Source organism: Triturus cristatus, chromosome 7 (assembly GCF_964204655.1).
Source record: "Triturus cristatus chromosome 7, aTriCri1.1, whole genome shotgun sequence".
NCBI lineage: Eukaryota > Metazoa > Chordata > Amphibia > Caudata > Salamandridae > Triturus > Triturus cristatus.
Window position 1 is genome coordinate 548,035,943 of NC_140590.1, and position 24,973 is coordinate 548,060,915.

The window sequence follows — 24,973 nt, forward strand, 5'->3', positions numbered from 1 at the left end:
ATGTTTTAAAAAATATAGATCTTTCTGTATTCCAGCCTAATCCAGTGGCATAGATGCACTGCTATAGTTTCTGTTGGAAAACGAGGTAGTATCTGTGAGGCCTGCACAAATAACATGACTACATTTGTCCTTCACTGGGAACCAAACACCCAAATTGTAGCGCTTGACTCTGAGGGTAGCATTGCAGAGCAGTCTGAGGCTTACTCAAGGGAGGTGGTGTGGGCTAGTAATCGCCATTACAGGTGCGCAGCAATAACACTCAATAATTGATTGTCCAGTCTGTACTTTGCTTTATAAAAGTAAAAGTACATTTATTAAACACACACAACTCAATACTATGCACAGATTTACAAATATACATAAGCTGTTGGAATTACTTTGCCACTTTGCATACCCTCTCCACCCCTCCCGCAGGGGGGTGGGTTCTAGTACCACCGCTCCCATGTATGCACATCATCTTGCCCCCTAATGCAGTTAGTTGAACATAACCTGGAGAGAGGGCCCTGCGCACTGGCACCATCCCAGTGGCGACCCCCACACCCCCCCCATTACCTCAACCAGAATAAAAAATGGGTAACCCTGACTTGGAACAACATTATTGGGACAACTTTCTGCCCCTATCCGCTGGCACTGCCTACAACTGCATTTGCAATAAATTATTTCTTCTCGTGTTCCTCTTAACCAATGTTCAATACGCTATTTAGTTCCAGAAATATTCCAGGTATTCACTTTAGGATAATATAAATCTTCATGCAAGAAAAGGCCAATTTTCCATGTTTCTAATGTTCATGCCGGGCCATCCGAACCTCATTTCAAGAACACGACTTAGGGCAAATTCATCCATAGCAGTTTATTAAAAACCAATGCATTTCGGGCCCCGAAGGGCCCTTCGTCAGGGACAACTGAAAAATAACAGTTACACACATTTGCCATCACAAAATTTCAAATACAACAATAGTATCTCATGTTTAGAATTGCGCTTTTTTACTTTATCTCAATAGTTGGTTTAGCAAAAAAGCATGCCTTTCCTTATTAGAACCCCGCTCTTTAATAGTAACATAAATAACTGCCCATCGTTCAGTGGCAAATTACCTCGCTTTAACCCTGACTCCTTGCACACCCCATCTACTCCTTCTATTTACTGTCCTGTCATCTAAACATCACCCGCTAAATACTCCCCTCTCCTTCCTTCGTGATACTTCCCCTTACTCCCGACTTTTAGTGTAAACAACCTTTCTTTTTCTAAGGCAAAAGTTCCTTGATTATAGCAGTTTATCTCATCTGTTCATACCTGCTAGGAAGCTAACCTTCTCCGCACTCCAACTCAAGTTTAATTTCTCATTTCCCTTCCACCCTCGGATATTTAAACTGACTCTGACCCCTCCTCGCAAGAAGCCCTCCCCCTCTCCTCCACACGATTAGCACCTGTGTCCCTTAAAGAACTCCCGGGTTTTCCAGAGGATACTACAATTCCCATAATGCATTTATACAAAAACCGATTCTAAATTATTAAACATGTTTGATAAAGCTCAAAGCAAAAAGTCTCTGGTAATCTCCAAAACATATTTAATTTATCGAATGTTGTAGTTGCTGTGATATTCACGTTATTCTGACTTCAAAAATAAACTTGCTGTGAGAACTGCGATGTTCCGTCTTGCATGAAAGAAATAAAGCTTCGTTTCAATTTCTTCGTTTTTGTTACATTTCTCTTGATGGGTGCTAACTCGAGAAGGGCATTACTTTGAATCATCAATATATGAACGAGTTGCACTCCTTGTTTTTCAACCAGTTTCTCAGAACTTTTTAAACTTTTTCTTTTGACCTTGCGTGCTTTTTCAGCGGCGTCGCGCTCAGCCCAAACAGCACTTGTAAAACTAAACAACAACATTATTGGGACAACTTTCTGCCCCAATCCGCTGGCACTGCCTACAACTGCATTTGCAATCAATTATTTCTTCTCGTGTTCCTCTTAACCAATGTTCAATACGCTATTAAGTTTTAGAAATATTCCAGGTATTCACTTTAGGATAATATAAATCTTCATGCAAGAAAAGGCCAATTTTCCATGTTTCTAATGTTCATGCCGGGCCATCCGAACCTCATTTCAAGAACACGACTTAGGGCAAATTCATCCATAGCAGTTTATTAAAAACCAATGCATTTCGGGCCCCGAAGGGCCCTTCGTCAGGGACAACTGCTAGGAAGCTAACATTCTCCGCACTCCAACTCAAGTTTAATTTTAAATGCATTTCGGGGCCCGAAATGCATTGGTTTTTAATAAACTGCTATGGATGAATTTGCCCTAAGTCGTGTTCTTGAAATGAGGTTCGGATATTAAATTAAATATGTTTTGGAGACTTTTTGCTTTGAGCTTTATCAAACATGTTTAATAATTTAGAATCTGTTTTTGTATAAATGCATTATGGGAATTGTAGTATCCTCTGGAAAACCCGGGAGTTCTTTAAGGGACACAGGTGCTAATCGTGTGGAGAAGAGGGGGAGGGCTTCTTGCGAGGAGGGGTCAGAGTCAGTTTAAATATCCGAGGGTGGAAGGGAAATGAGAAATTAAACTTGAGTTGGAGTGCGGAGAATGTTAGCTTCCTAGCAGGTATGAACAGATGAGATAAACTGCTATAATCAAGGAACTTATGCCTTAGAAAAAGAAAGGTTGTTTACACTAAAAGTCGGGAGTAAGGGGAAGTATCACGAAGGAAGGAGAGGGGAGTATTTAGCGGGTGATGTTTAGATGACAGGACAGTAAATAGAAGGAGTAGATGGGGTGTGCAAGGAGCCAGGGTTAAAGCGAGGTAATTTGCCACTGAACGATGGGCAGTTATTTATGTTACTATTAAAGAGCGGGGTTCTAATAAGGAAAGGCATGCTTTTTTGTTAAACCAACTATTGAGATAAAGTAAAAAAGCGCAATTCTAAACATGAGATACTATTGTTGTATTTGAAATTTTGTGATGGCAAATTAATGTGTGTAACTGTTATTTTTCAGTTGTCCCTGACGAAGGGCCCTTCGGGGCCCGAAATGCATTGGTTTTTAATAAACTGCTATGGATGAATTTGCCCTAAGTCGTGTTCTTGAAATGAGGTTCGGATGGCCCGGCATGAACATTAGAAACATGGAAAATTGGCCTTTTCTTGCATGAAGATTTATATTATCCTAAAGTGAATACCTGGAATATTTCTGGAACTAAATAGCGTATTGAACATTGGTTAAGAGGAACACGAGAAGAAATAATTGATTGCAAATGCAGTTGTAGGCAGTGCCAGCGGATAGGGGCAGAAAGTTGTCCCAATAATGTTGTTGTTTAGTTTTACACGTGCTGTTTGGGCTGAGCGCGAAGCCGCTGAAAAAGAACGCAAGGTCAAAAGAAAAAGTTTAAAAAGTTCTGAGAAACTGGTTGAAATACAAGGAGTGCAACTCGTTCATATATTGATAACCCTGACTTGGAGACACATAACCCTGACTGAGCATTTCCTACTGACCATGAAGTATACACCTCTACATCTTAAGGGCGAGCAGTCTGGGTTCTTCACCTAAGCGCAGCAGCAAGAATACATGTTTAAGCATCACTTTAGAATGACAGTACTCATCACATTTTTTGGACATTAGAATGCGTTGCAATTACAGCCCCTAAAGGCATCACAGATGAAATCACAGGATTAAGCATATACAGCCAGACACCCTGGCAGGAGTGTCTGGCAACCTAACCACACTTGGCTTATGATGTCACCTTACACAGGTACTTCACATTACACGTGTCCTTTAGTCCCTCGGAAAGAAATAACATTAGTAAATGCACACGGGTGCAATTACACCTGTTCACCTCCAGAGGATACCCTTCTCCAGACATCCCCCACTCAGCCCTTCGCTCCTTGATTAACTTCTCCATACACCCCCAGCTGTAGAACAAAGGTTCCAGTCCAGGAGGTGATACAATAATGGCCGAGCCCTTGAGGGTTTGTTTCTTTTAGGTCCCTATGAGACTTAGGGAGGGACTGGATTCTTTGTGCTGGGGGAGGCTGCCTTGCTCCTGCAGCTCCCTCTGCACTTCCTTCCACCATGGAGGACGACCCCCCTCCTTCGGGGGGTCAAAGAGCTGTCCCCATGCCTTGCAAGGCATTATGGGTTGCTTCATGCACAGCCCGTGCATATCAGAACAGCGGCTCTCCCGCTGCTCCGGGGAGAGCTGCGCTGGATGTGCCGACTGCCTCCGTTGGGGGCCCAGGCCCGTGCCGTCCACGATGAGTGTTTTCGCAACCCGGGGAGCCCACCCCTGGCCGCTCTTCCTTTTCTTTCGGGGCCCGGGCCCCCAAATTCCTTCTTCTTGGGAGGGGGGGGCTGGTCCCACCCGGACCCCCCCCCCCCCATGGCCACACTGATGGAGGGCAGCCCGGGAAGCCCACCCTCGGCTGCCCCCGCCGGCTCCCTGTCTGGCCAGCTCCCTCGCATGCTGCCGCAGGAGCCGGCCTCCTGGTCCTGGTCTGCCTGCTCCAGCGGGCAGACGCAAGGGTGCCGCCGGTCCGGCGAGACCTCGGGGGAGGGCGACGGCACTCCCCCCACCTTCTTATGGCCACCGGGGGGGGGGGGTGCAACGGCACTCCCCCCCCCACCTCGCATGCACACATCGGGGCCCGGAGTTGGTATCCCTGGCCCCTGGGGATCTTCACGGGGAGCGTGACTGCGCTCCCCGACTTGGCCTCTTCACGGGGAGCGTGACTGCGCTCCCTGGCTTAACTTCAGCGGGGCCGGAGTTGGGGGGCCTGGACCCCTTTTTCCCATGCCCAGGGGGGCGTGACAGCGCTCCCCCATCATCGTTTTCGTCGGGGGCTAGGTTGGGCTCCTGGCACCCCGTGGGGCATTTTCACGGAAAGCACGACGGTGCTCCCCGACTTCTCTTCGGGGCCCAGAGTTGGGATTCCGGGCCCCTCCCACCATTTCCTGGGGGGCACGACGGCGCTCTCCGGTCTCCATCTTCCTCGGGGGCCAGGGTGGGCTCCTGGCACCCCTTCTGGGGACACTTCACAGAGAAGCACTACGGTGCTCCCCGGCTTTGCTTCACTTGGGGGCAGCCCCCAGGACCTGACCCACCCGAGGGGCACACTCAAGACCGGCGGTGGAGCCCCACGCGCTTCGTCGTTGATCTTCTTGGAGGTCAAAGGTCGCCTACCTTCTGGGGGGCATATCTCAGCCCCCAGAGTACCAATCTACGCCATTTTTGCCTGCTCTTGCTCCTGGCGGCGCTCCCCAGCCACTGGAAGCACTTTCCTCTGCCCTCCTGGTCTAAAAAAGGGTGCATTCAGTAGGGAGCTGTCTTCACTGGCTCCCTGCGCCAGCCTTTTGCCTGGCTCTCCTCCTGGGCCTCTCTTCTCCCTGCGCAGAGGCCCCTGCTTCTGCGCACAGGTCCTGGTCTCTTCAGGATCGTGGAACAGTCAGGGGGTTCCTCCTTCCAACTGCTCATTGCGCCAGGGTCCAGCACCCTCTGCCTCAACAGACCACACCCCAGAGAGAGCTTCTCTTACTGTGCAAACTCTTTTTAAAGTTTGGGGAGTGGGCTGGCAGGAATTCTCTGTTTGCCCTATCAAACAGCGACACATCACTTCACTGCCCCTGCTCCCTCCTTCCTGCCCAGTCCTAAGGCTTTGTTCAAAATGGCATCGTCCAGGGTCTCCTGCCACAGGGCTGCCTTCTCCCTGGTGCAGCTTGGTGCCTGGCACCCAGTGACAGCTGCTGATGGATTAGCCTGTAGCTCCACCCCTCTTCTCTCCTTGGAGGGAAGGACTTCGCTCTGGGAAGAAAGGTCATAAATCCAGGCTGCTGGGGTCAGCCCCTAGCCAGGCTCTGGTTATGAGCTGACGCAGAGAAATATAACATTTCTGGATGACCTAAAAGCAGTACAGGTATGACTCTGGACTCTGCAGAATACTTCTTCTCACATAAGTTACAGTGGACTTTGGTGTGTGTCTGGAATTTGTAGGCCCTAGGATAGCGAAACTAGCCCATGTGCTCCCTATCCTCATAAGAGAATAATGGAATAAACACTGTAAAGAACACTGACTTTCCCTGGCATGTTTCTTCCCACTGTATAGAGCCTATTCCATGTCACCACTCAATTCTGCATAAGTCCTGCCACACCATTCACTTTGTAGCTGCTCCTGGACTGCGCACGCCAGGTATCTCCCCTGCGCAGCCCGTACACGTGTGCACACGCATCACACATGTGTCTGGATGTAACCAGCCTGGTGCCCCATACTCCAGCTGCTGCGCAGCTGCCTAGTCAAGCTAGGGGGACACCAGTAAAATCCACACGCAGTTTCTTTCATCATGGGTTCACTGTGGGTGAGTCCCAACTGATGAGGCTCTCCCACAGAAAAGCTCAACAAATAGGTGCTCAAAAAGCAAACATCTGGGCGGCTCAGAGTGTCAGAACCACCTTCTAACAGTTTCTACATGCGGGTTTTAGTTTAGCATCTACATGTGACTGACTCGACAGCTGTAGAATCAACAAAACAGAACCTACCTGCGAGGTGCACCTACCTGCTCACCTTTACTGAAAGGTGTTAGTGCTAGCCTCCAATGGCTGTCTTTCCAGTGCTAGATCAGAGAATAACCCACTCACCAACTTGTAGATCTCAAGCGCGTGCTGGCACTCCTCCACTGGCAGGCACGTCAGAGGCTGCTGAAGAGGCTGTCCCAGCTCGGGTAGATTGGCTGCCTACAGGGAGAGGAGAGCATGAGTGGCAGGTAAACTTGAGCGTCCCTGGACCTGTAAATTAATAGTGGGTACTGCTAACACTAACAAGGTTGGTTACTAGCCGCATATGATGACTTGTAGATCTCTTCAAATATGCATTACCTGTAAACACCATCATATAATATCCATCAGCCACATTTACCCACAACATTCTCCTTTTACTTAGGCCCAGTGCATCTCTTGAAATAACACCTATTGGTCACACACTGCTTTCCCCAATCTCTTCAATCAACAATTGTAGGAAAGTTGCCTTTTCTGCATAGTAACCCCAGATTTCTGTCTTTTTCTTGACCCTTTATTGTTGTCTTTAGGACTCTGCACTCTACCACTGCTAAACAGAAGTAAAGTGCCTGTGCTTCCTCTATAAATCATATACTGTATAGGGGACCTCCCTATTTGGCCTATTTAACTTTCCTGTAAGTCCATTGTAAAGGCTGCCTTAGCTATGACTAATGACGTGGATAGTTAAACGTACTTTCTGGTGGCAGTGTGTATTTACACTCAAACCCAGATATATTATCACAAATCTATTTCTACCAAGAGCACTGTGCTCTGACTAGGCTGCAGTTTAAACAAACAGATGACACACAGCAGGGAACGCTGCCTTTGCCTTGTAGAAAAAGCCTATTTTTATATATTCATAAGTCACCCTTTAAGGATGCGTCGTAGGCCCATAGGGGCAGAGTGCTATAATTTAAATGTACGGGACACTACATATTAGAGTTAATGTGCCCCACAGTAAAAATAAATGGCTAAAGCTATTTCAATTGATGGGCCTGACTAGACCTTTCTCTAAAAGGCCTAAGTAGGATTAAAATCTTTACTTTACACCTCCACTCAGGAAAGGACTAGAAAAATGCTTCAAAGTTATTTTGTGCTTAGTTTTTAAAATCTGACTTAATGGTGAAGTCAAATTTGTAATAACTTAAACTGAAAAGTAATTTGTAAAAAACATACTTTAGGCTGCCACAGACAGAAAAGGCTTAAAGCCAGGTCTGCCACTCAGGACACCTCCAGAGCTCAAATACACATCCTTGGCAGGGAGAAATAATCCCGTTCAGAGGACAGTGGCTTGCCTCTGGGGCCAGGAAAAGCAAATGGGTATTAAATGCTGAGCATTTAGCAGGGATCAGCTATCTGGGAGTGAACAGGAGCAGTTGGCTGGCAGAACAAACTGCAGCTTCAGCAATAACTCTTTGGACTTGCAGATGAGAGGGAGAGCTTCTCCTATTTATTCTCAGATCTTCCAGACAATTAGGCTCCAGCAACAACAGGAGGAAAACCAGCCTTGACCCTGTAAAGCAGGACAGTGGCCAAGAAGCTGAAGGCAGGCCTGCCTGGTGTTAGGTGGGTCCCGTCATTTTGAAACAAGGGCTCTTGGGTAATTTTACAATAAGGCAAAGAGGAAGTGCTGCATAAAGAGATGGAGGAAGTGCAAGAAAATTGTTTGGATTGGGTGGTAGAATTCCTCCAATCACAGGTTAGTGAACAAGATAAACCTGGCACCTCTACCACCACCTCCTCATAATATTCTAGGGTCTGGGAAGACCACATCTAAACATATGGCCTTGCAGGGAGAGGATTCTTTCTCCTGCCGGAAGAAGAGGAATTATCTGCCACATGGACTCAATGACACACAGATTCAAGGACCACTGACTCCAAGATAACCCAGTTGACTAAAGAGAACTAAACCCTTTAGGAAACCTGGTTGGAGAGAGACATGGTGCCCTTAATCCTGGCCTGAGGAATTAGGGACTGAAAGACTGAACAGAACCAACTTTACCAGCAGCTGTAGACAACCTGCTGACTGTATCCAACCTCTTTTCCATCGGAGTTAGCCTCAAATTGCACCCAGGTCCCAGTCAACTGAAAACTGTTCTTTTTCCATAGTGTTTGACATTTTCTAGTTGATTTTCATCTTAAAATGTAAAAAATCTATATCTCTGGTTACCCTCAAAATTGTGTGATCTTGATGTCTTTTTGGTCCTTAAAACTTTTCTCTATTTTTTTTAATAGGCTTGGGAATCTTGTGTGTGTGTGGTGTGGTGTTCTTCAGTTTGAAATTGGTGGTACTGCTTGAACTTAGCACATATGTCTCTGCTGCTTGTGCATAGGCACATGGAGTTGAGCAGATGTTGATTCTCTCCAACCCCAGGTGTGATGTAACCAGAGTAGGATTATTGAGCCGATTGTGGTGCCCTCTACCAAATTAATAATCCCATTTTTGACAACAATCATTATACACCCTGAACTTCTCTTAAAGAGTACTCACATTTGGACATTTGGCTAGATACGGACTAGGATATTTCTTTAGGTTTTTGTTGCATGCTAGAACCCATCTAGTAATAAATATAAAGTGATAAAATTACGTTTCAAGTAAAAAAGTGAACAACAGGGTTCTGAGTAATATCCTAGACAACGCGAGCGTCATTCTCATTGTCTAGTTGATGTTTCTCAGAATCCCTCCGTGAAAAATGTTCCTGGAATTTATTATTACCCAGCTATTCTATATATATTAGCCTCTAATTATTCTGACAAGCATTTAGAGTAGGAGTTGCCTTAGATAAATTGGGCTTCAGTCCTAGCAGTCAATCAGAGGAACATGTGAAAGATGAATCGCTCCGCTCCAGCCGGGGGAGGTAATAGGATTAAAATGAGTTGCAGTACCCTCTAGGACATTTACCATCGTCTTGTACATAGCAAGACGAGCATTTCTTTTACTTTGCTCTCACTGTATTTATATTAGAAAGGAGAGATGCTGTGGTAAACTCTTTGTGGCTTGAAGAATGTTACCTCAACACCGGGGAGAGGGGTGTGTGGGGGAGGGTTCTGACACTTTCAGATTAAATGAAAAGTCTTGGTTCTCTTACTAATTTGAGTGCCTTACTGTGATGGTGATACCTAAACGTTCCAGCCCATACTCCATTGGAGAAAGGAGAAGCAAACTCTGGTCCAGTTGGCACCCGCCTCTCCTAGCCTCTACAACTGATCACCTCTGCGTGTAAGGGCTGGTCCTACCCTCACAGCTCCACCTCTGCCTGTGTAAAAAGGAGGCATCTAGAACTCTTGGCAATGTCCATACAGTAAAGAGCCAAAAGTGATGATCTAAAACTGCTGTGTTAAATACCTTACCCATAAACTCTATTCTTTCTCACACTCCATACAGGGGACACTGAAGATAGCTGGCCTTGTTCTGCTGCTCCCTGCTACACCTGGCTAGTTCACAATTCTTTCCCCACAGAGAGTGGTGGAGAGAACTGAAGGGCAGCCACCATTGCACAACATTAGAATCTGTCAGAGAGGACTGGAATCCCTAAAAAGAGGACCGGACCACAGATATGCTAAGTGGTAGTGGGCACAGTATTACTTGATAGGGAGTGGCCTGCTGGCTGACGGCTGTTCCTAAGTGCTGATATGGACTACGGTCTTATGGGAATTGACTGACAGGGAACTGTTGACTGAAGAGGGATTAGTGACTGGGGGTGTGGCGCTTAGCCTTATAGATAGAATACTGGCCAAGGCATGTGCCACTAGATTCATAAATCTGAAGAGAGATGAACCAGACGTTGATTCAAAGGGTTTGTGAGATCAATTATTCAGACCAAAATTTAGGTTGCATATTGGTTGGGAATTGTTCTATGTGAAAAATGCCAAAGACCTTCAAAGGGCTTTGTGATGACTTCATTCTGCAATGAAGGAAATTGGATTGATGAACAAGTTACTTACCTTCGGTAACGATATATCTGGAAGAAACATTAGTTAGTCCGATTCCTTACCTTAGAATATCCCCAGGCACCAGACTGGATCCGGAAAGATTTTTCGTCAGCAGTACCCTTGCGAATCGGTAGGCGTCGTCTGCGACTCCGCGTCGGCCGCCCTCGCGCGCTGACGTCAGTTCTGCACATAGCTTTCCGCGCCAGGAACGCAGAGCCATGCAAGAAACCGACACTGGTGCCATGAAACTAGGGCCCTGAAAGGGATGACCTTAACCCTAGATATCAGTTCGCAGAATGGGGAGGATGGGTGGGGCGGTAAGGAATCTAACTAACTAATGTTTCTTACAGATATATCGTTACCGAAGGTAAGTAACTTGTTCATCTGAAAGAAACACATTAGTTAGATTCCTTACCTTAGAATAGATACCCCAGCAATACCAACCCCGGTGGTGGGTCTCTGAACCAAGATCACACCAGGAAGTCCTGGAGAACAGAACGGCCAAAGAAGCTGTCTCTCCGGACTTGGCTGTCCAGGCAATAATGCTTAGCAAACGTGTGCAGCGAGGCCCACGTTGCTGCCTGACAAATGTCCTGCAGAGGGACTCCCCGTCCCAAGGCAGTAGTAGCCGCTGTGGCCCGAGTGGAATGGACCCTCAGCCCCACAGGAGGATCCTTCTTAGCCAAGGAATAACAGGCCTTAATACACAAAACGACCCGAGAGATGGTCCGCTTGTGCACTGCCTGCCCCTTCTTAGCGCCCACGTAGCCAACGAAGAGTTGATCGTCCACCCGGAACTGTTTGGTGCGGTCCAGATAGAAGGAGAGCGCACGTTTTGGGTCCAGACAGTGGAGCCTCTCTTCCTCTTTCGAGGGATGCAGAGACGGAAAGAAGGTGGGCAAGGTAACAGACTGCCCGATGTGAAAGGTAGTAACCACCTTAGGAAGAAAAGAAGGGCGAGTCCTCAGAACAACCTGGAAAGGAGGTTTAGAAGAAAGAGCCTGGAGCTCACTCACTCTTCCGGCAGAGGTGATGGCAACCAGGAAAGCAGTCTTGATAGTCAGAAGACGAAGAGGACAGTTATGAAGTGGCTCAAAAGGAGCGGACATCAGATAGGTTAACACCAGATTTAAGTCCCACTGAGGCATTACGAAGGGGACAGGAGGAAACATGTGAGTAATGCCTTTTAAGAATCTATTTACAACAGGGGACTTGAAAAGAGAAGGCTGATCAGGAAGCCGTAAAAAGGTAGAGACAGCTGAAAGATATCCCTTGATGGTGCCTGTGAGAAGTTGGCCTGATGTATGATGTCACTAGTTCTAGTGTACACCTTGTATCAGTCCAAACAACCCTTATGGTGATTGGTTGTAAAGTCAGCCTTATAGACCAGCTATCCTAGTGGTAGCATGGACAAGAGCAGTCTTAGGCTAAACTCTGAATGGCATGTGAAGCCAGCTGTGATACCATATATAATCCCTTGAATACCAAATGAAAGGACACCACAACAGATATATATATAAAATAAAGTGTATTTATTCTAGTCAAACCCTCAGCACTCTTTATGAGATTAGAGGTAAGTACAACACAGTCTTATTCAAGCATACATTAAGTCACACAGGTAAGTAATACAGTTAGGCCCTAGGGGCCACGCAAACCATATACTAAAGAAGTGGTATACGGACCACTGTCACGGAAATAGGATAGGCCTAGGCCTAGGGAATCGCTAGGGCTACACTACACTACCAACAGTTAGGAAGTGGGAGGCCCACGGGATTCAGGTGCAGAGTGGAAACACTCACGCGTAATGCGTATAGTCGATAGAAATAGTACAGTTTTGAAATAAGCAGTTTAAGGACACTTCTGAAGCAACTAGAGAGTCGAGACTCAGAAACTAGACCCTAGGATAGTCACTAACCTTGTGAGCACCAAAGTACCCAAGTTACCTAGCCCACGGGCTGCGGGTGCATAGGTGTGAACTTGCGTCGGGTTTCGTCGTGGACTTCTATGGATGCCTGAATGAAAGTTGCTGACAGGCAGTCAGTGCAGAGTGTCCAGTGGATCCTAAGGCCGGGATCAAGAAGGAAGGGTACCTGCAAGCAGAAGGGACAGAGTCAAGGTCACTAGCCAGTGACCACGTGGAATCAGGAAGGAACCAGGCGATGTCGTGAAGATTGCAGGTGAAGGGTGAAGCGTGTCGCAGCAGCCACGGGTACCAGGAGACGTCGAGGACGACCAGGACCAGGAGGCGAACTGTCCCACGAAGGCTCTTGCTGTCGGCGGCGTCGATGTCGAACTAGGACTCACCAAGCCTTGGCAAGCGGAACCCACGAAGAATGGAGGACTTCCTTCTGGTGCAGACCAGGAAGGTCTGGGGTGCTTCTCGTTTGCAAAGAAGCGGGAGCCAGTCTGGAGGAGCCAAACCAGCAGTGAAGATTTCAAGGTGTGTCGTCACAAAGGCCGCTAGCCAACGGGCAAGCAACCGGACAGACGCGGCAAGCAGGAAAATGCAGAAGGGCCCCACGCAGGACTCGTGGAGTGTGGGGGCTGATCTTCGGTGCAGATGGTGCTTGGGGTTGGGGCTTCTCAATCCCCGGTGCACAACTTCGAGGGTACCTCAGAAGCTGCGCTGGAAGATACTCGCCACTTTTCCCAGGTAGCCGGTCCCACGTCTCTCGTCGCCTCCACGGATCTCAGCTCGGCTGTGGATGTGGATCAGGTTCGGAGAAGTCTGGAAGTCAAGGCTCTGGTCGGGCTCTGCAGTCGGTCCCTCGTAGAACTTCAGCAAAGCAAAGGGTAGTCTCTTGATGGTGCCTGTTTGCACAGGGTAGCCACTCCTTGGCCACAAGGTAGATTCTTCAGTCTTCTTCTTTCGTCGAATGTCCAGAGTTCTCCTGGGGCCCAGCTACCACTCTTATACTAATCTGGGGGGCTGGGTTGCCTGCTAGGTCACGCCTTATGGGTGGGACCTGGGAGGGGGATGGTTACACCTCCTTCCCTTTGTCCAGTTTCGCGCCAGGACTGGGGCTGGAGTGCCCCAGCACCGGTTTGAACTGGACTATGCATGGGACACATTGTGTGCCCCAGGCATGTCTCATTCCTTTCAGCCCTCCCTGCCCCAATACACTAAAGTCTGTCTGGGGAGGTGCTAGCACCTCCCCAAGCAGGAAACCTATTGTCCAAGCCTCCCTTGCCGGGATCACTCCCAGCAGCAGGAGGTCAGACTTGTGTCTGTGGCAGCAGCATCCATTTTGTGATGCTGAGGCCTTGGTTAGAGTTAAACAGCAAAGTAGGATTTTAACATGTCTCTCCCTCTAGAAGGGGGGAATAATATTCTCATCCCCAGAAATGGGATGGGGGTATTATTCCAAAGTGTTAGACACCTTACACGACATGTTTTGATAAAGCCAAACCATAGTTACCATAACCGTTTAAGATTATAAGGCACTTTAAGAGTATATGGTAGGCTATATCATAGAACAGCTATAAGGACATGGTTCCAAAAGCTGCAGACAGGCTCAGCTCATGCTAGAGCACCATCTCACATGTTACCAAGCACTCTGCCTCCAGGATTGTTAAGGCCTGCCATAGGAGTGGCTGATAGGTACACATGTGTCTATATATAAGGTAGGTATAGGAATACTACACCTAAGCAAGGGGTGATTACACGACCTTGCCCCAGCTGAGTGATCAGCCAGTTGTGTCATAATGGAAGGCCAGCCAGGGGTGGCATAATACATGCTGCAGCCCCTGGTAGGCCTAGGGTGCACCTATGCCCTGGGTACCTAAGGTACACTGTACAGGGCCCTAGAAGGTGATCCTTACCAATTGGGTTATGTACCTAAAGTACATAGTGTGAATTTAGAGAGAGAACACCTGGGCTGTGGGTCTGATTAACAGGCCCACAGCCACATCTAAGTCGAAAACCAGTGAAGCAAAAGCAAAAAGTGGGGGTGAACATAGAAAGCAGACCCTACTCTCCTACAACCACTAAAACTCTTAGTGGTGCAGGGGATGGAGTTTTTCCACCAAGAAAATAATTTCCTCTTCGGGGGGAAAAATGTGCAATTACCTTTTAGAAGCAACACCTCCCCTGAATCATGCTTCGTCTTTGAGTTTTAACGCATCTAAGGTACTTTGTACTGGACAATCGCAACCAGTGATTTCTAAAGAATTATACCTTTTTTTAACGTTGAAAAATCTTATCTTGAGTATGTTGGAATTTTCTCTATTTGGTCTTGTTTTAATCAGATAAGAAAACAAGTTACTTACCTGTAACTTTGGCTCTCCAGTATTGGAAACTCTCATAGATTCCCATGCTTGAATCATTCCCCATCGTCGGAATGGGAGTCCCCGGTATACATAAAATAGCAATAGAAACCATTACCAAAACAGAAACTAGGCCTAGGCCCATTCTTGTTTTGCAACCTATCCACCTCTTTTTGTAAAAGGGACCAAATAAAGTGAACAACCAATCAGATTAGCCGCACCCCTTAGAACCCTCCTGAGAAAAGCTCAGAATCTCAGATTTTCATAGCCCTTGTGTAACCCCACCACTGCAGGTACCAGAGGCTGAGCTTTCCCACGGGAGGAGGGTGGGTCGCATGGGAATCTATGAAAGTTTCCAATACTGGAGAACCAAAGATACAGGTAAGTAACTTGTTTTCTTACTCCAGTATTGGAACTTTCATAGATTCCCATGCTTGTACCAGAGTAGCTAGCATTTATCAGCACATTTTTGGAACCATGACCATTATAAAATCAAGAACAAAGCAATAGCACATGCATCATAATGACAAATTCAATGGTCAATCAACATTCTTAGAAACCGTAGAAAATATAGAGACATGAGGAACAAAAATGTGCAAGAGCTGAAAAAACAGTAACATGGAAGAAGGGATGAAAAGGAAAGCTCACCGCTACTGAAAGAGGTTCCTCAGGACTGCCTGGCCCACTGCTGTGTCACTCTTCGTTGAAGAATCCAGGCATTAATGCCTTGTAAATGTAGGAGTACTGCTCCAGGTCGCTGCCCTGCAGTTCTCCCGGATAGGAACACTGGCAAAGAGGGCTGCCGAAGAAGAAATCGCCCTCGTGGAGTGAGCACGGACCCGCCCTTCCAGGGGCTTACCTGCTGCCCTGGGACAATACTGGATAGCGCTGGTAATCCAACGAGCAATCCCTTGCTTGGAAAGGGGAAACCCCTTACGAGGACCACTAAAAGACCCAAATAGCTGAGGAGACTTCATGAAGTCCTTAGTACACTTGAGATAGAATTTCAAGCACCTCTAAATGTCCAGTGAGTGGAGTCCCTCTTCTGCTGGAGTAGTAGGATGAGGGAAAAATGTTTTGAGCAGGACCGGCTCATTCAAATGAAAGTCTGAAGGCACTTTCGGTATAAACTTTGGGTTGGTGCGCAGAATCACTGTACCCTTTTTAAACTGGAGAAAAGGTTCCTGAATAGTGAGAGCCTGCAATTCACCCACTCTTCTAGCCAAAGTCAAGGCCAGTAGAAGAGCTACTTTCCAGGAGAGAAATTTCAAATCCACCCGGAGAATAGGTTTGAAGGGATCCTTCATAAGCTGGGTAAGAACCAAGTAACGGTGCCAAAGAGGAGGCGGAGGCTTGACAGGCAGGAAGACTCTGAAAAGTCCCTTGAGAAACTGATTAATTATCCTTGCCGACCAGAGAGAAGGACCTGAGGATGTGCGTCTGAAGCGAGAGATAGTGGCAAGATGCACCTTGATGGAAGAGTTAGACAGCCCCGATGTTGCTAATGAAAGAATGTAAGGAAGAACTTCATGCGGCTTAGAAGAAAAAGGATGGACACCTTTTTGCTGGCACCAAATGCAGAAACGCTTCCTCTTCAGCTTGTAAGTCTTGTTAGTACTTCGGGCTCGTGTCTGAGAGGACACCTCCCTACATTCTGTGGAAAGGGTCAAGCCAAGAAATTCTTGCTGCTCAGGAGCCATGCCGACAACTGCAGAGATTGCGGATTCAGATGCCAGACTTGGCCCTGGGACATGGTCAGTAGCGAAGGAATCGGCTGCAGCGAAGTGGAAGGTCCAGGGAGAGGAGATGCAGCTCTGTGAACCAAAACTGTTGGGGCCACGCAGGAGCTATCAAAATCATCTTGCACGGATCCGCTTTGCGCTTCCTGAGAAGCCTCGCGATCAGACGAATCGGGGGAAAAGCGTAAACAAATGTACCTGACCAGGCCATCGCAAGCACATTCCCCAATGATCGCCGATGGTAAAGACTGCGTAATATCGGTATTTCTTGTTCTCTGGCGTTGCAAAGAGGTCTATGGGATGCCTGCCCCATGGACGAAAAACCTCTTCCAGCGTGGACTTGTCCAGTTCGTGGCTGACCGATTTCAGTCTGCTCAGCGTGTCTGCTGTCTTGTTGAGAACGCCTGGAAGGTGCTCTGCTTTGAGCGATATCCCCTGCTGGATCGCCATTCCCAAATTGTCTGAGCCTCTTGTGACAACAGACGAGATCTGGTGCCACCTTCCTTATAATGCACAGCTGTCGTGTTGTCTGTTCGTATTAGAACTGCAGACTGCTGTATTCGTGGAAGAAAAACATGTAAGGCTATGCAAATCACTCTGAGCTCCAGCAGATTGATATGTAGAAGATGATGTTGGGGCAGCCAACGGCCACTTACATGAAGGTCTTGCAAGACTGCTCCCCAGCTATCTAACGAGGCTTCTGTAGTAATTATCTGAGGAGCAGAAGTGATCCTGAAAGAGAGACCCTGAGAAATATTTTCCTCGTTTGTCCACCATGATGCAGCGTTTCTCATGGGCACGGTAACAAAGACTTTGTCTTCGAAAGATCCATCGACTTGGCAACACTGCAAGTCCAACTCCTGGAGAGGACGCGTCCGCAACCTGCAGTGAGGAATCAGAGGAACGCAGGAAGAAATGGACCCTAGGAGAGACTTGTAGAGGCGAACTGAAAGTGACTGTCTTAACAGCAGACGGGCCATAGCCATCAGCTTTTCCTGCCTCTCCCGGGTGGGAAAAGCTTTGTCGATGGACGTGTCCAGAATGGCTCCCAGAAATCTGGCTGTTCTGGACGGACAGAGGGTCGGGTTGAGAGTCAGCCCGAGACCGTCGAAAAGGCGTGTGCATGCCATGACTGATTGTTCTGCTGCCTGTTTTGTAGAAGCTTTAAGCAGCCATTCGTCCAGGTAAGGGAAGACCTGATGGTGTTGTTTTCGTAGAAAAGCTGCCAACGGAGCAAATACCTTCGTAAAGATCCGCGGAGCAGGCCAGAGTCCAAAAGGTAGGACCTTGAACTGAAAGTGGCTCTTGGCTACTGTGAAGCAAAGGAACCTCCTGTGGGCAGGATGAATGGGTACGTGAAAGTAAGCGTACTCTAGATCCAATGTGGCCATATAATCTCCTGAATTAAGAAAACGAAGAATGTCCTGCAGAGAAACCATGTAAAATGATTGTTTGATGAGATAGGTGTTGCGCTCCCTCAGATCTAGAATAGGGCGCCACTTTTCTATAGTCTTCTGGACCAGGAAGAAAAGGGAGTAGAAACCTTCTCCCCGCTGAGAGAGAGGGACCGGTTCTATCGCTCCTTTGAGGAGTATTTGATGGACTTCCGACCTTAGAAGACAGAGATGTTTTGATGCAGTGGCGCAAGGGGGCTTGGAAGGTGGTGTTTGGACAAATTCCAAAGTAAGGCCGCATAGAATGATCTTCAGCACCCAACGGTCCGATGTTATTTGCTGCCAGTTGCGGAGGTAATTTGAAATTCTACCTCCCACTGATGTCACAGGCGGACAAGGGACAGTAGCCCGAGCCAGCAAGCTGCTATAGACGCTTAGAGGCATCCCTCCCCTGGCGTCCTTGTCTTCCTCTGTTGTTCGAGCGAGAGAAAGAGGAGGATTGATTTTGCCGCTGGTTGTAGTTCGGCCGGTAGGATTGAGACTGCGAACCATACGAGGAATACCGCTGCGGTTGGTATCCTCCTCTGTATGTGGGGTTACCTCTCCCTATGGCTCCTCGGAAGGGAACCTTGCGGTACTGCAGAGGCCCTAAGGATTTTGCAATTTCCGTGTCCTTTTTAATACCCTGGAGCGCATCATCCACATGCTTCCCAAAGAGCGCTTCCCCATCAAAGGGAAGATCCAAGATCTTGTTTTGGACCTCAGGACTGAACCACGTAGCCCGCAACCAGCCTTGCCGACGGACAGCAGCGCCAGCCAGAGAGCGGAAAGCAGTTGTTGCAATGTCCATTGCACAGTCAATGACTTCCGCAGATGTTCTCACCCTCTTGAAGATTCTTTTTAGCTTCCTTCTTCCCATTTTCCGGCAACTGGTCCAGATATGGGGGAAAGGTCGCACCACATTTGGCGATCGTAGTGACCAAGTATAGCTAAGGCGTTCGCAGCCCTGATCAACAGGCTTGACAGGGAGGAAAATCTCTTGCCCGCATTATCAAGGCGTCTGCCCTCTTTATCCGGAGGAGTCGTGAGGGGAGCAGAAGGATTCCTGGACTTCCTCTGGGCAGCTTGAGAGATGACAGAGTCCGGTTGAGGCTGGCTGACCAAACAGGCTGGGCTATCATCTGGAGCCTTATATTTTTTCTCCAGGCGAGGTAGTACCGGAATGACCGTGGCTGGCTTTTGCATCACTTTTAATCCTTCATCCCAGACGTGACCAACAATAGGTATTGATCGGACCGACTTCTTGTAAGGCTCCTTAAAGTCATAAAGGAAACACTCCAACTGCACGTGGACATGGGCAGTTGGAATCTCTTAGCCGCTCGCTCCATCAAATTATGGAAACCCTCTATGTCCACAGGAGGGGAATCAACAGGTGCTGTTGAAGGAGATGCCGGCTCAAGAATGACAGTCATCCCATTCTGTGTCTGGATCTGGTATGTCAGCATTTCCCTGGTCCTCATCAGAGGTGTCATCCTCAACAATAGGTGGTGCATCCTGGGCCACCGGTATCGGCTCAGGCAATTGAGGGGGAGGAACAGAAGGAAGTGGCTCTGCACCTGAAATCGGAGGCTGCATTGCAAATCTCTTCCTATAGTCAAAAAGCATAGACTGCAAATCCGCTAGTAGGGAGGAAGGCATAGAAACCATCTCCTGTTGGTAGTCCTCCTGATAGTCTGAGGAAGGATCATAGTGCTGTTCCTCCATGTATTCCACGTCAGAATCTGTGTCCTGACACTTGACATGTAACTGAAAAGGGCTTTCCGCAGAGCCAAACAGACCATCATCCTCCTCAGAACTCTCTTCTTCAAGGAGGAGAGCAGGAGGTAGAGGAGTCACCCTCGTGGGGGAAGTCATCGCAGGTGTAATCTGGCGCTTCTTGACCGAAACACAATTTTTTTTCCATAGTCGACGAGGTCGTCAACGAGGCTGTCGACATGAGAATCATCGAAGAAATGGACGTAATCGACGCAGTCGTCATCGAGACAGTCGTCACCACAGCCGTCGTCGTCATAGTCGTCGTCGACGTGCAAGCAGTCGTCATCGTTGTCGACATCCTCGTCGACATCGAAATAGCCACTACCGGCATCAACGTCGTCGACGAGGAACCCTGAAGTGCCAGCGTCGGAGACGATGAAATCACCGTCAATGAGCCCGTCGACAGAGCCAAAGTAGGAGGAGAAGACTGTGCCTTTGAAGATTTAGTCGACGGAGTCGTCGTCGACAATGGGACTTTCTTCACAGATTTTTCCTCAGAAGAGAGTGAGGAGGGCTTTTTGAATGTCTTTGGAGCCGCAGAAGGAGAAGATGGAGGAACAGAGCTGGATTTCCTCTCAGAAATCACTCCTTTCGATAGTCCTTCCCTCTCCTTTACACCTCGGTGAGGAGATTCGCCAGGACTACGCCTTTAAGACCTATGAGAGGTCTTTTTTAAGGACTTACCAGGACGTTCTTCAGAAGGCGAAGGAGACACTCTACCCCTTTTTAAAGACCATCTGGAATATAAAGCAGAAGATCCCTCCTGTCACTGGATACAGGCTCTTTTTTTGACTTGAGTTTCTGGAGCCAGGTTAGCAGACACCCTTCACGGTCTTGCAGAGTCTTCGTGGAAAAAATGCAGCATATTTTACAGTCTGCTGCCTTATGGTCTGGGTACAGAGAGTATATACAATCTTTGTGTTTGTCATCTACATATAACCTCTTCTTAGCACAGCTGGCACAGGCTTTATAGGGGGCTTTCTTCTCCTTATCAGATATCTTGACACAAAGTCCAAAAAGGTTTTGAAGAAAAACTCTAGAATTCTGGTAAACAGGAAAAAAATTAGCAGGGCTCAGTGGAGACTCCCTTGCACAACATGCAGTAGAAAATCTGAGCTTCTCTCAGGTGGGTTCTAAGAGGTGAGGCTAATCTGACTGGTTGTTCACTTCATTTGGTCTCTTTTACAAAAAGAGGTGGAGAGGTTGCAAAACATGAATGGGCCTAGGCCTAGTTTCTGTTCTGGTAATGGTTTCTATTGCTATTTTATGTATACTGGGGACTCCGTTTCCGACGACAGGGAATGATACAAGCATGGGAATCTATGAAAGTTCCATGGGGGGGAGAGTGAGAGACAGAGTGAGAGACAGAGTGAGAGACAGAGTGAGAGTGAGAGTGAGTGTGAGTGAGAGAGAGAGAGTGAGAGTGAGTGAGTGAGTGAGTGAGTGAGTGAGAGTGAGTGAGTGAGTGAGTGAGTGAGTGAGTGAGTGAGTGAGAGAGTGAGAGTGAGTGAGTGAGTGAGAGTGAGTGAGTGAGTGAGTGAGTGAGTGTGAGTGAGTGAGTGAGTGAGTGAGAGTGAGTGAGTGAGAGTGAGTGAGTGTGAGTGAGTGAGTGTGAGTGAGTGAGTGAGTGAGTGAGTGAGAGAGTGAGAGTGAGTGAGTGAGTGAGTGAGAGTGAGTGAGTGAGTGAGTGAGTGAGTGAGTGAGAGTGAGTGAGTGAGTGTGAGTGAGTGAGTGTGAGTGAGTGAGTGAGTGAGTGAGAGTGAGTGAGTGAGAGTGAGTGAGTGTGAGTGAGTGAGTGAGAGTGAGTGAGTGTGAGTGAGTGAGTGAGTGAGAGTGAGTGAGAGTGAGTGAGTGAGTGTGAGTGAGTGAGTGAGTGAGTGAGTGAGTGAGTGAGTGAGTGAGTGAGTGAGTGAGTGAGTGAGTGAGTGAGTGAGTGAGTGAGTGAGTGAGTGTGAGTGAGTGAGTGAGTGAGTGAGTGAGTGAGTGAGTGTGAGTGAGTGTGAGTGAGTGAGTGAGTGAGTGAGTGAGTGAGTGAGTGAGTGAGAGTGAGTGAGTGAGTGAGTGAGTGTGAGTGAGTGTGAGTGAGTGAGTGAGTGAGTGAGTGAGTGAGTGAGTGAGTGAGTGAGTGAGTGAGTGAGTGAGTGAGTGAGTGAGTGAGTGAGTGAGAGTGAGTGAGTGAGAGTGAGTGAGAGTGAGTGAGTGAGTGTGAGTGAGTGAGTGAGTGAGTGAGTGAGTGAGTGTGAGTGAGTGAGTGAGTGAGTGAGTGAGTGAGTGAGTGAGTGAGTGAGTGAGTGAGTGAGTGAGTGAGAGAGTGAGTGAGTGAGTGAGTGAGTGAGTGAGTGAGTGAGTGAGTGAGTGAGTGAGTGAGTGAGTGAGTGAGTGTGTGTGTGTGTGTGAATACTTTACACCAGTGGTGGCTCCTCCGCGAAGGCAGAGGAGGGTGACCCCCACTGCTCTTAGAGCAGTGAAAGAAGGAAAAATAAAATGATAACTGAACATTATCATTTTATTTTTGGTACCTGCGGGGCTGGTGGCTCAGGGAGGAGGAGTGAACTAGGCACACTAAGGGGCTCATTACGATGTCGGGCGGAATTGCCTCCGAGCCACACCGTCTCGGAACCGACCAACAAGAGATTGGTGGTTCCGACCGCCGGATTACGATGCGACCGAACACTGTTTGGTCGGAGTTCCATTGTTCCCTATGGGAGCTTGTGTTTCGCCCAACAAATGACCGTAACACAGGCTCCTAAGGGGAAATGGGGTGCACGCGGAAAACCCTGCACCCTTTTTACAGGGGGTCCCTTAGTCGCTCCCTTGGCCATCAACCGTAGGCCACGGGCCCCCAAAGTCACTTTCCGACAGCCTTTCCATGTAAGACAGGCTGACGCGGAAAGGCTGTTGGAAATCGACATCCTAATCATGACGGCGGAAATACTGCCCATAGGGGTGTACGATACAGTTCCGACCGACACTTAAACTCTACGAGTCGGTCAGAACCAGACGGTTTACATTCCGACCGGGAACATTGAAATTGGGCGGTTGGACTGTAAACCGACCAGATCGTCGGAAGGGCTCCGATGCGGTCGGAAAGCTTCCGAATGTTGGCCAGAGGCTTTCCGCCCGACATCGTAATGAGCCCCTTAGTGCACATGACTGCTTGGCCGGCAGTTTTGGCTGGCCAAGCAGTCATGCGCATTTTGCACATTCCCCACCAGGCTTTAATGGACAGCTTGGTAGGGAATATGCACAGGCTCCCTGTCCCGATCTAAGCACCGATCCAAGGCGCTCAGACCAATCATAACGTTGCATTGCAGCGTTGTGATCAGCTCTGGGGAGCCTGTGTGCCCTGGTGCTTCCTGCAGCTTCTTCCGGACTGGAGTCAGGAAGAGCAGAGAAGCCGAGGAGAGAAGCACCGGCGGAAAAGGTAACCGTTTTAAAAATATATATTTTCAACCCCAACTCCCCTTCGTCGTCCCCTGCCCCGCCACCCCCATTCCCTACTAGCTGCCTCTACTTTACACATTGCCTTTGAGATTAGCCTGACTGCTCTTGCCAAGTTACCAAGGGCCTGAGCACGGGTTATTCTGAGAGTGTAACTTACTTTTCCTGACTAAAGTGAGGGCCCTGCTTGGACAGGGTGCAAACCACTGCCAACTAGAGAACCCATTTCTTACAATGATGTACTAAACGTGCTCCCCTTTTATGTTTGTTTTAGTGTTCATACCCTTCTAACCTTACTACTCCTTTTTGGAACAGTATGTTGTTTTTACATGATGTTGGCAATGCTGTTATCCACGACTAAAACATGTCCTCCCAATTTTGGTCTTAATCATTTTCCTCTGATTAAGTTTCAGATACTGAGCGGGGGCGCCTGGTACCAGGAGCAGCAGAGTTAGTATTTCCGTGGACTGAAAGACCAGCACAGAACAGTGATGTATCAGTGAAGTGGCCATGATCCCAGCAACAACTTTTGCTAACAGGGGAAAAAGAGTGGCGCCCACCACAACAGTTAAGCACAAGGTGCCATAAAACAATACTGAAATATTTTAACAGAAGATAACTTTGTGTGCCCCTCGTGAAACACTCCCTGTATGGCTGTTAAACTTGTCTTATATCACCTGATATGCTGCAGTGGTCGACAATCGCCCAAACGCAAAACAGATCCTTAGACTTATCCACAGAAGGTAAACCGCAGTTCAAATGGGAGCTTAAAACATTCTCAGTTTAAAAAAATGCTTCAAAAATGCACCCATAGTACTAGTGAAAGGGACAATTATATTTTGCCAATGAACAAAGAGCCTTTTAAAACATCCATGTTAGCTCATGAGGAACTAGAACACAACAGGGGATGAGGACATGGCTGGATGAAAAAGCAGCAGCATGAAGAATAGCGAGTGGCAGCTGGCCTCAACAAGGAGCCTTGCGCACTCCTATGGAAGGCTACAAGTCAAATGCCAGAGAAATATGCAAAAGGAATCAACTTTCTATGTGGAAAGATGCAATCTCATTCAATACAAACATGGTGGGGTCGAAATGCTCCTCTGGCTGTGATAAACGCAAGACTACAGTAGCAAAGACATTGTCTCAGTAACAAGTAGCTGAAATACATAAGCAAACTCAAGAGCAATGGGCAGACCCAAAGCCCACTACAGGTATATGTAAGCATTGCTTATAATACGGTCTGTGACACACCCAGCCCGCAGGTGGAGTGAGTTATTCTTTGCTAATGCAGACTTGCCATTTCTATCCCACTTTCATCTAAAGAGCTTTTATGGAATATTTGTGTTTGATACTATCAGTCAATCTAAACTGTTTCCTGTTACACTTACTTGGAAGGGTGAAAGTTTGAGATTTAATTATGATCACATAGTTGGAGTGGACTGTGCCACAGCTAGAACAGCTCTTCCAGATTACACACTTCTGCACCAAGTACCCACCCACTGAACTGCATTAAAATGTACAGAATGCTGCCTAGGTGATCAGGCAAAGTAATAAACTGATATCACAGTGACCTTTTTCAAACACTTTTTATTTATTCTGTTAACCTCACAATTTTTTTTAAAGCATTAGTTTTTTCAACAGCACAGTCTGGATTTTGAAGAGACAAAGATATGTTCTTTTTGAAAAGATTAAATTCCTTGAGTGGTAAAAATTGATCAGTATGTTACTGTATGCTACAGCTACGTTGTGACTAGCAGCATGATCACCGCATGGCAAATTTAATCGATCGGATTTATTGTACAGTTAATTAAAACCTTTACAATCATGCATTTCATATTGA

At 47.6% G+C, this 24,973-nt stretch overlaps 1 protein-coding gene across 1 annotated transcript in view; it reads right to left on the reverse strand.

Annotated features, from left to right (window-relative positions):
• MYO15B (myosin XVB) overlaps positions 1-24,973 on the reverse strand; it is a 1,465,505-nt gene that overhangs the window by 708,297 nt on the left and 732,235 nt on the right. Inside the window, exon 19 of the mRNA XM_085614939.1 lies at positions 6,630-6,725. Coding sequence (XP_085471065.1) covers positions 6,630-6,725 — 96 coding nt within the window. The remainder of the gene's footprint in view (positions 1-6,629; positions 6,726-24,973) is intronic.